The sequence below is a fragment of the Tarenaya hassleriana genome, unplaced genomic scaffold, assembly GCF_000463585.1.
Source record: "Tarenaya hassleriana unplaced genomic scaffold, ASM46358v1 Cleome1, whole genome shotgun sequence".
NCBI classification, from domain to species: Eukaryota; Viridiplantae; Streptophyta; class Magnoliopsida; order Brassicales; family Cleomaceae; genus Tarenaya; species Tarenaya hassleriana.
Genome location: NW_010960187.1, coordinates 897,359 through 906,812, shown reverse-complemented (window position 1 = coordinate 906,812; position 9,454 = coordinate 897,359). Strand labels below are relative to the sequence as shown.

The 9,454-nt window shown below is 36.9% G+C and overlaps 3 protein-coding genes and 1 long non-coding RNA gene across 11 annotated transcripts in view; 2 read left to right on the top strand and 2 right to left on the bottom strand.

The window, feature by feature from the left end:
• The window catches only part of LOC104818057 (villin-3-like), a 9,519-nt gene extending 8,015 nt beyond the window's left edge, over positions 1-1,504 (top strand). Inside the window, exons 22-24 of the mRNA XM_010547541.2 lie at positions 95-362; positions 708-928; positions 1,030-1,504. Of these exons, the coding sequence (XP_010545843.1) occupies positions 95-362; positions 708-928; positions 1,030-1,143 (603 nt within the window). The 3' untranslated portion in view covers positions 1,144-1,504. The remainder of the gene's footprint in view (positions 1-94; positions 363-707; positions 929-1,029) is intronic.
• A 427-nt stretch (positions 1,505-1,931) lies between these two features.
• Positions 1,932-5,248, top strand: LOC104817716 (AP2-like ethylene-responsive transcription factor At2g41710). Of its 2 annotated transcripts, XM_010547146.1 has the most exons (9): positions 1,932-2,351; positions 2,562-2,644; positions 2,753-2,761; positions 2,855-2,943; positions 3,073-3,146; positions 3,239-3,289; positions 3,734-3,795; positions 3,889-4,460; positions 5,161-5,248. In XM_010547146.1, the coding sequence occupies exons 1-9, from the start codon at positions 2,125-2,127 to the stop codon at positions 5,215-5,217; spliced, it is 1,224 nt and encodes a 407-aa protein (XP_010545448.1). In that variant the 5' UTR covers positions 1,932-2,124; the 3' UTR covers positions 5,218-5,248. The 2 variants fall into 2 exon arrangements, with proteins under 2 accessions (XP_010545448.1, XP_010545326.1); XM_010547024.1 differs by lacking the exon at positions 5,161-5,248 and having other exon boundaries at positions 3,889-4,622.
• On the bottom strand, positions 4,947-6,550 carry LOC104817869. Of its 6 annotated transcripts, XR_772595.2 has the most exons (7): positions 6,416-6,550; positions 6,214-6,309; positions 6,050-6,113; positions 5,586-5,896; positions 5,388-5,463; positions 5,194-5,243; positions 4,947-5,039 (listed from the first exon to the last, which is right to left on the bottom strand). It is a non-coding gene; the product is annotated as an uncharacterized LOC104817869 (long non-coding RNA). The 6 variants fall into 6 exon arrangements; XR_772585.2 differs by having other exon boundaries at positions 5,388-5,896; XR_772582.2 differs by having other exon boundaries at positions 5,194-5,463.
• A 2,679-nt stretch (positions 6,551-9,229) lies between these two features.
• LOC104817587 (agamous-like MADS-box protein AGL18) overlaps positions 9,230-9,454 on the bottom strand; it is a 2,248-nt gene continuing 2,023 nt past the window's right edge. For both annotated transcript variants that reach the window (XM_010546909.2, XM_010546861.2), the window contains one exon: positions 9,230-9,448. In XM_010546909.2, the coding sequence (XP_010545211.1) occupies positions 9,386-9,448 (63 nt within the window). In that variant the 3' untranslated portion in view covers positions 9,230-9,385. The remainder of the gene's footprint in view (positions 9,449-9,454) is intronic.

Genomic DNA, 9,454 nt, shown 5'->3' with positions numbered 1-9,454 from the left:
GAAAGAGTACTAATCTTTAGCAAATTTGCATCTGATGATGTTACAAAGTTATTGTTTCATTTGTTGATTTGGGCAATCATGCTTTGAAATGCAGAGCCAGGACAGATCAGAAGGAACTCAAGGGGGACCGAGACAAAGAGCAGAAGCTTTAGCCGCCTTGTCATCCGCATTTAATTCCTCATCATCATCCGCAAAGGCACCTCCTCCACCAAGGCCAGCGGGAACGAGTCGGGGATCTCAGAGAGCAGCAGCTGTGGCTGCTCTCTCACAAGTCCTCACCGCAGAATCACAAAAGAAATCACCCGATACCTCTCCTACCCGAAGGTCTACCAGCTCTAATCCGGGGGATACCAGCCCTTCGGGTAAGTTAACAAGCATAGTTTTTTTCCCTCTTTATGAAATGTAAATTATATTGAAAAAGTTAAGGTTTTTACACAGAATGAAACCGAATATATGAATTATGAAATTATCAAAAATATGGATTTCCATGAAGATAGAATAAGAAGCTTCTATGGTAAAAGAAACATGAAACATGACTGAAACATGGATGTTTAGGAGCCCTATGCCGATATAGTAAAAAAGAACCAATCTGCAAGGAATTGATTGGATTGCCATAATGAAATTATTCTGCACTATGAGATGAAATTATTCTGTCACTTTCTCAGTTTTGAAACTTTGGTAACACTGGAAAATGCTTGGATCTACAGCTGAAGCAAAGGAGGAGAAGCCATTCTCAGAAGTGGATGCATCTGAAGAAACAACCGATGCCAAGGAAGAAGAGCAAGTTTCACCCACAACCGAAGCCAGTGCTGAGGAATCAGAGAGTGATTCTTCTGCAAGTGTAGCTATTGGAGCAATCTTCAGCTACGAACAGCTGAGAGCCAAATCCGAAAACCCAGTGACCGGAATCGACTTCAAACGAAGAGAGGTGAGCAAGTTGTCTCTGTTTTTGTTTTTCTTTGTTGAGTTGTGCTTAGAAACCATAACTTGGTAGCTTATTGTCGGTTCTAACGGTAACCACTTCACCAGGCTTATCTGTCTGAAGAAGAGTTCCAGACTGTGTTTGGGATGACAAAAGAAGCATTCACCAAATTGCCCAGGTGGAAGCAAGACTTGCTGAAGAAGAAAATGGACTTGTTCTAAATCCCCCTCACTTTAAAAAAATATATATATTTCAGATGCCATCCTTTTTATCCTTTTCTTCTGCAGTTACCAAAAAAAAAAAAAAAAGAAACAAAATAAGGTGATTTTTCAAAGACATTGAACCTTCTTTTTTTTTTCCCCTTCATGGGTTTAATTCTTCATATTCTTACATCATGATGATGCCTCTTTATAATGATCACAAGACTTGTAGTGTTGGTTTTCTTCTTTTTTTTTCAGACATCTTTGTGATGAAAAGAGTTCTTTCATTTTGTCTCATCAGTGTTTTTGTGATGTAAGAACATTTGTACAACCATGAACTTGTGTATGGGTTTATTTGGATGATGTTGAATTTTTTAAACAATTATTATTATTATTATTATTATTATTATTATTATTATCATTACTGTTATCTTATTTCTCCTCTATTTGGTTAGTGCAACTGGTCCATTTAGTATATGATATGCTATTAGAAGCAAGATAATAAATAATGCATTAGATTTGGAAGAAGAAAAAACAATTCACAGCAATGTATTTAAAAAAAATATATTTTTATTTAAAAAAAACACAGGGGAGAGAATATTTTCATGAGTCCGGGCAGAGTACACATGGCAATCAGCATAAGATTGTCAGACAACTAATGTCTACCTCCACGTGGACATGATCAGAGTACACCTCAGCATGTATCGGAGACAAACCTCAGAAATGACGAAACTACCCTCGTCCCCGTCCTAGCCGTTGCAGCCGCTTTTCACCTTCCCGTTAAAACAGGGGACCAACCAGAGGTCGTAAATTTTTTCTTTGACGTCGTGTGGATTACGTACAGGTCCAAAATCACAGTATTCTACTGCGAGTTACGCCGATTTAATCTCTCTCTCTCTCTCCTTCTTCTACTGGTGTTTGGTGTGCGCGAGTGCAGTTTTTCTCCGTCCTAGGGTTTGGATTTTTCTGTTTGGGAGAGGGGGCGGGAGAGAGGTTGTGATCATGGCGTCGATTTCATCGCTGGATCCCGGACCAAAGGCGGAGGTTGGATGCAGCGGCGGCGGTGGAGGAGAGAGCTCGGAGACGGTGGGGGCGAACGACGAGATGATGCTGTACAGAGGTTTTAAGAAGGCGAAGAAGGAGAGAGGATGCACCGCCAAAGAGCGTATCAGTAAGATGCCTCCTTGTACCGCCGGCAAACGCAGCTCCATATACCGAGGAGTCACCAGGTAGTAATAATTCCGACAATTGTCCATTTTCCTCGTCCGTATCCGTACCCGTATCTGTGTATGGGTTGGAGAATTTTCTGGAACCGACCCATCATCGATCCAATTTCAAGTTGATCATCCATCACCTTTTTGATCTTCGAGTTAACAGACATTTGGTTTCTGCCATGTTTGATTTTGATAAGTGTTCCGTTCTGTCTTGTCGGAACCCAGACATAGGTGGACGGGCCGTTATGAGGCACACCTCTGGGACAAAAGTACATGGAACCAAAACCAGAACAAGAAGGGAAAACAAGGTTTGCTCCCTCTCAGCCTTCGTACACAGAATGTAAAAAACTTTCTTCCATGACTGACCTGACCCTCTTCTTTTCCATGGCTTGATGCGAAAAATCTCCCGCGCCAAGTTTATCTAGGTAAGCTATGAAAGAGATTCATACGTATCCGCGTATCCAAACACGATTGTATAACTTTTGACTGAAGGAATCATCAAAACCATATTCTCACAGGAGCATATGATGAGGAAGAGGCTGCTGCCAGAGCTTACGACCTCGCCGCCTTAAAGTATTGGGGGGCCGCCACACTTATAAATTTTCCGGTACATTCTTGACTCGTTTTCGTTCCCGGGAATCGAAAATTCATCTCCGGACGTGAATAACTCGTTAGCCAGACCTCGTTCAGCACCCCCATCTGTTGTGCTCATAGTAATTTCGAATCTGGCTGGTAGGTGAGTGATTATACGAGGGATCTTGAAGAAATGCAGAATGTCTCGCGAGAAGAATACCTCGCATCTCTCCGTAGGTATGTATGTATGTATGTATCAATATATATAATTATGCACTATTTTGTTTTTCACCGTTTATTTCCGGTACCATCTGTGCATCCTCCGGCAGAAAAAGCAGTGTTTTTTCAAGGGGAACAGCAAAACATCGCGGGATTCCAAGGTACGTTCAGACTAACTAGGTGTGGCCATTTTGAGTTCCATCCGGATATTTCAGTTATTGAAAAATTATAACCATTCGATTTTTATATCAATTTTGATTCGATTCGGACCAGATTTGAGTTTTTATTGATAAAAAAAACTCATTTTTCAAAAAAAATCATCAATTTTTTGAATACTTTTTTATTCGATTGGATTTGAATTCGGTTTTCCGGTTTTTTAAGTTTAGAGAATTCGCAACCATTTGGTTATCGAACTTTGTTATTTTGCTCGACACATGACAGGCCTATCCTCCGCCTACTTACACATGTTTCAGTTGTAACTCGTAACCGTCTTTGTAATTTTGTAAATATCACGTCTTGTTTGTCCTTTCGGAGTCTTTGGCTTTTGATAACTAAAACCCGACTTCTGTGCCATTTTTGAACTCCTCCGAAATTTTCCAAACCAGCCGGTGGGATGCATCAGCCAGCCGTATGCATCGGCCCGAATACTTCAGTAACGTTCATTATGGTGAGTCCCGAAAGTTTTCTTACGTTGCAGTATTTCCGATACAAAGGCTTCTTGTAATAATATATCGGATGCTTTAACTCTAGTTATTTGCAGGAGTAGACGATGAACGGGTGACGGAAGGTGACTTTCCAGGTAGCTTTTGTCTGGAAAGAAAGATCGATATGACGGGATACATCAAGTGGTGGGGGGTCAAGAAAACCCGTCAAACGGAAGATACAAAGCTCGAAGACATCGGTCGCGAGCTTAAGACACTAGAACCGGCGTCTCTGACAACTGAACCCTACAAGGAGCCGAGCTTGGGCGTCCCATGCGAGAAGAGGAAAGAGAGAGCATCATCATCATCATCAACATCACCATCATCGTCATCAGCCCTGAGCATATTGTCCCAGTCGCCGGCCTACAAGAATCTGCAGGAGAAGATTAAAGAAAACGATGAGAACACAGACCAGAAGAATATCGTGCAAAGGGATAAGAGTTATGGAAAGGCGATGGAGAAGAAACCAGTAGTCAGCCATGGAAGCTCTGGGCTGTGCCCTATTACCTCTATCCTCTCTGCTCCATTGCTCACAAACTGCAGCCCGTTGGATCCACTTGCAGACGCTGCTGTTACATGGACACCTTTCGTTCCTTCTCTCCTTCCGAGAGGATCCTCTCATACTTCAGAGGTTCGTGTTTACTTGTCTCTTACTTGCTCAGTAATCCATTTTATTGTTTTCCTTTTCTTTTGTTTTTATAGTATAGGAATTCATACTCACTATCCTTCAAGTTTTTATATGGTAGAATCCGAAATTTTGAGTACCCACCCGACTTATGAATAGGATATCCGAAATTTCGGACATTTGTCCACACGTGGGACAAATATGGGTCCATCGACAGTGAGAACCTGTCTTTCGGGTTCGGGTTTCAACCGGGGAATACCTGTACCTTCAGGTAACCTGAGCCGTGGTGTAAAGGGAGCGAGAGCGAGGGGGTGAGGGAGACAACGGTTCAAAATCAGAAGATTAGGCCTTAACGGGTTTTTCAATCAGAAGCCTAGGACATTTGTCTTTCCTCACCTTGCCCTCCTAGATAGTCGTCCCCTTGCCTCGGCCTCTGCCTCTGGCCTAAACCCTCTCTGCACCCTGTGGGTATCTGAAGTTTGGGTAACCGACGCTTATGAGACTGAGATCGAATATTCCAACCAAAAAATCCGAGGGGACCAGAGACGGCTACACCGACAAACTCGGATGGTTGGCTCGTGTGACCTATCTCAACCAAAAACAAAAACAATGCAATTAGGACACTAGATGCCACGTATTTTGCAAGAAGATAATGATAATTTCTTCTGGCTATTTAGCACTTAACATAGTAGTGGTGATCTTGTAGGTGACAAAGACAGAGACGAGTTGTTCAACTTACAGTTACCTTCCACCAGATAAGTGAAGAGAGGACTCATCTTCGTCTGTTTGCTGGTCAGAGACATTGAAGATGGCATTGGCATATGTCAGAGAAGTGATCTTCTCATACGAAGTGGTAAGTGGTAACCCATGTAATGTGATGAATCATACAAGTATGTTTTTCAGTTTAATGTACAGGCTTTCAGAATCCATTACATGTTACGAGATGGTCTCAAATTCTGAAATTTATTCGTCTGCAGAGATCTGAGATGGGCAATGCTACGAAGAGTTACTGTCAACATCCAAAGATGACTGAATTATGTGTATATATATATATATATTCAGATTACCTGATCAGAGATCAGATTTTGCTCAATAAACTTTCTTGTGCATGAGCTCTTATTTAACTCTTACCTCTCCCATGGTTGGTGTTGGTACTGGTTATGCATTTCCTCCTGGGCCGCTTAGTGTTTTGCTTATGCAGGACTGTGTCAGGATAGAACCATCTTCATTACAAAAACCCGGGTTTAGTTAGGGAAAAAGATCGAGAAGGCCAGGTAATCCACCCGAACATAATGAACATCCGATGAGTCCTTTAACTCGTAGCTGGGTTTGTCGATAGAGTTTCGTCGGAAGGATCTTGAATTCTTCCCTCGTCCAAGTGCTTCCGGTGGAGGGCCAAAAAGTACAGCACAAATGCGTTCTTCATCCACCTTTCACCGACCCTGTTTGATGGATCTTTCAGTACACGATTCCTCGCTAAGAACTTATACATTTTGATGCAATCCCTAAGAATCCATGCAGTACTTTGTACTTGTATTCCACACAAGAAGAACAAAAGGATAAAACTTTGAGTTAAGATTAAGAAAAGATAGAACCTGACAGAGCTTCTGCTGTGGGCATTAATTCCTGGTTGCAGGATTCGAAATGGCGGGTCCATTTCTACAAACCATACAAAAAAAAAATACAGAAGTTTCGGAAACTAAACCAGAGAAACCTAAACGGGTCATTCACTCGTAAACCTATGAAAGCACAGACTTACATTGAGGATATTAGGGTTTGCCAAATTGAGAGCGATAACACTCCGCTTAGCCGAAAGCTGAGGCTGCAGGCCCTCGTTCGCCGACGGCAGAGGAATCTACCAAACAAACAAAAAATCAGCATCATCGCTCAAGAACATGGATGATACACAGAAATCGGAAGTCTATGCAAAAGACAACAGGGAATTCAGAGTGTGTACGGACACGAGCGTCAAGCGGCTTCGATAACGAGGTCTGAGAGCTTGAGGTCGTTTAGAATGGCGGCCATGTGACCGGGAAACCAGTTGCTGATCCGCATATTATGCGAAGCTCATGCCGCCGAGCAACCCCTTCACCGGCGACCAGAGACTTTTCAAATTAAATTATTCAACCCAAATATAAAAAATATATATATATTTACATGATTGGGTTGGGCCTAATATTTATTGTTGGGTCTATAAAATATTTAGGATAAAATTCATAAAAAAAATTAAAATTTATAAAATTATAAAAATTAATTTCTAACTTTATTTTTAAATTTGTAAATATGTCATTATAATTTTTAAATTTATTAATTGATTAAAAAAATTGACGACATTAATCTATAAATTAGTTTGGAAATTATGATGATATATTTTACAAATTTAAAAATTATAATTATATATTTTATAAGTTTTAAAATAATTTATTAAGCGAAAAATTTTAAAATTAGTTTTTCATTATATTGTAAGACTACTAAGTTGAGGAATTTTTTTATGTGTTTTATCCAAATATCTAATGGCATTTATTGTTACAAAAGTATTCGAATACCTCTCATTTGGGGAAATTAGCTCATAACACACGTGAGGTGTTGACGTGACTAGAGTATATCAAATATGCTCTAATTAATGGTTTGAAAAAAAAATGTGTTCCTTGATTTATATATATATATATATGTATAGAGTCATACGAGGAAACTGTCTTTTATAAACATAACTAGGTAATAACCCGCGCGCAACGCGCGGTTTAAAAATACATATATAATTTTAAATCATTTTATTATTTATTTCCAAAATTTAAATATAATTTATTTTGTTTTTGAATTTATAATTCAAATTCTTAAATTAATATAAATAATCTTTTTTCAAAATGTGGAGATAACGGAATGGTTAATAGATTATGAATATCCTCTATCTTTTATGTTATTTCATATTATTTTCCACCAAATACTTAACAATTTCTTCGATTTTTGTCAAATCCATTTCAGATTTATCATAAATATAAATAAAGAATTTGGATTCTTATATATAATTACTGAAACTTGCTTTTGAAATTAGAATGTTCTTCATTTCCTTTTGTTTTTTAGGCTTTATTTTGATAGTAAAAAATGTATTCTTGGCCTCTTATAATAGAAAGAGAAAAAAATATATATCAAATGCAATTACAGAATTAACTAAATAAATATATATTTTCCATAAATAAAAAAGAGGTTACTATTTTATATTTTTTTTCAAAGATGTTACAATTCCAATTGACCAAAACGATATTCTTTTATGTTTTCTTTCTTTCTCATAAAAGTCTCAACTCCCAACCCAACTCAAAAAAAATTTACCTTTAGGATTCTAGCATATACAAATAATCATTAAAATCAATTTTCAAATATTATGAGAGTTATGAAAAGTATTATATTAGATAATTATATATATATATATATAAGGGATTCATATCATTATATTTCCACATATACCATTTTTAGACTCTTGACAATATATATGTATTTACATAAATATACTCGTTTTGGTCAATTGGAATACGGTTGGACCCGTCTTTTACTTACAATATACAAATTCAAAATGTGGTTCGATAAGTCTCTGAAAGGCCTTCAAAATAAAAATCCAGTGGAATTTAAGGAAATCTTACCTGACCAAACTGATATTTCATATTATTTTCCACCAAATTCTTAACAATTTCTTCGATTTTTGTCAAATCCATTTCAGATTTATCATAAGTATAAATAAAGAATTTGGATTCTTATATATAATTACTGAAACTTGCTTTTGAAATTAGAATGTTCTTCATTTCCTTTTGTTTTTGCAATATATAACATATTCAAGAAAAAAAGCTTGAGATTAGGCTTTATTTTGATAGTAAAAAATGCGTTCTTGGCCTCTTATAATAGAAAGAGAAAAAAATATATATCAAGTGCAATTACAGACTTAACTAAATAAATATATATTTTCCATAAATAAAAAAGAGGTTACTATTTTATATTTTTTTTCAAAGACGATGTTACAATTCCAATTGACCAAAACGATATTCTTTTATGTTTTTTTTCTTTCTCATAAAAGTCTCAACTCCCAACCCAACTCAAAAAAAATTTACCTTTAGGATTCTAGCATATACAAATAATCATTAAAATCAATTTTCAAATATTATGAGAGTTATGAAAAGTATTATATTAGATAATTATATATATATATATATAAGGGATTCATATCATTATATTTTCACATATACCATTTTTAGACTCTTGACAATATATATGTATTTACATAAATATACTCGTAATAACCTGTATAAATATTGTAATCTATAAATACAATAGTACAATTTTTTTTTTGTATATTTCGAAAATAATTATGTATGTATATTTCTAATAAATTAGTTAATAGTGAGAATGAATTACGTTTTGGGAATTTCTCTACATTAAATCATTAAATAAAGAAATATATTAAAATACATTTAATGCAAAAAGATGGGACACATGTTACTCCCATATGAATCCACTGTACTTTTATATATATAGATAGATTAGTAATTCGGCAATTACTGTATTTATATATTGCGGTTCCTATATGGAAAACAAATAAATAATAGTTTTGGTTAAAACGTCTTGCATTCCATTTCCACCAAAATAGAGTTTGCGTTTATCTTAAGCATAGCATAACTACTAGCTGAAACCACAGATGTTAAAGCCATGTATTAAAAATATAAGTTAATATAGCTGAGTATTATTATCTTCCCCCCCCCCCCCTGATTTTTCCGCATTCGGATTTTTAGTATTTCACAAAAGCAATACCATCTTCGCGAAATGTCAAATAATTGTATATCTGTTTCTGCGTCTTCTTCCTCCTCCTGCCACTACAAAAGGCTACAGAAAAACCCTAACAAGAGAGAGAGGGAGAGAGAGAGAGAGAGAGAGAGAGAGAGAGAGAATCAATCAGAAGCAGCTTGGCTCCAGGAGGTTTCGCAGACCGATTCGATCTTAGGTGTCTTTCTCTTCCG

What these genes read in the sequence shown, in the direction of transcription:
- LOC104817716 (XM_010547024.1), top strand. Translation starts at nt 2,125, where the DNA reads ATGGCGTCGATTTCATCGCTGGATCCCGGACCAAAGGCGGAGGTTGGA. An exon ending in TACCTCGCATCTCTCCGTAG is followed by an intron (nt 3,147 to 3,238) that starts GTATGTATGTAT and finishes ATCCTCCGGCAG; the next exon opens with AAAAAGCAGTGTTTTTTCAA. An exon ending in AAACATCGCGGGATTCCAAG is followed by an intron (nt 3,290 to 3,733) that starts GTACGTTCAGAC and finishes TTTCCAAACCAG; the next exon opens with CCGGTGGGATGCATCAGCCA.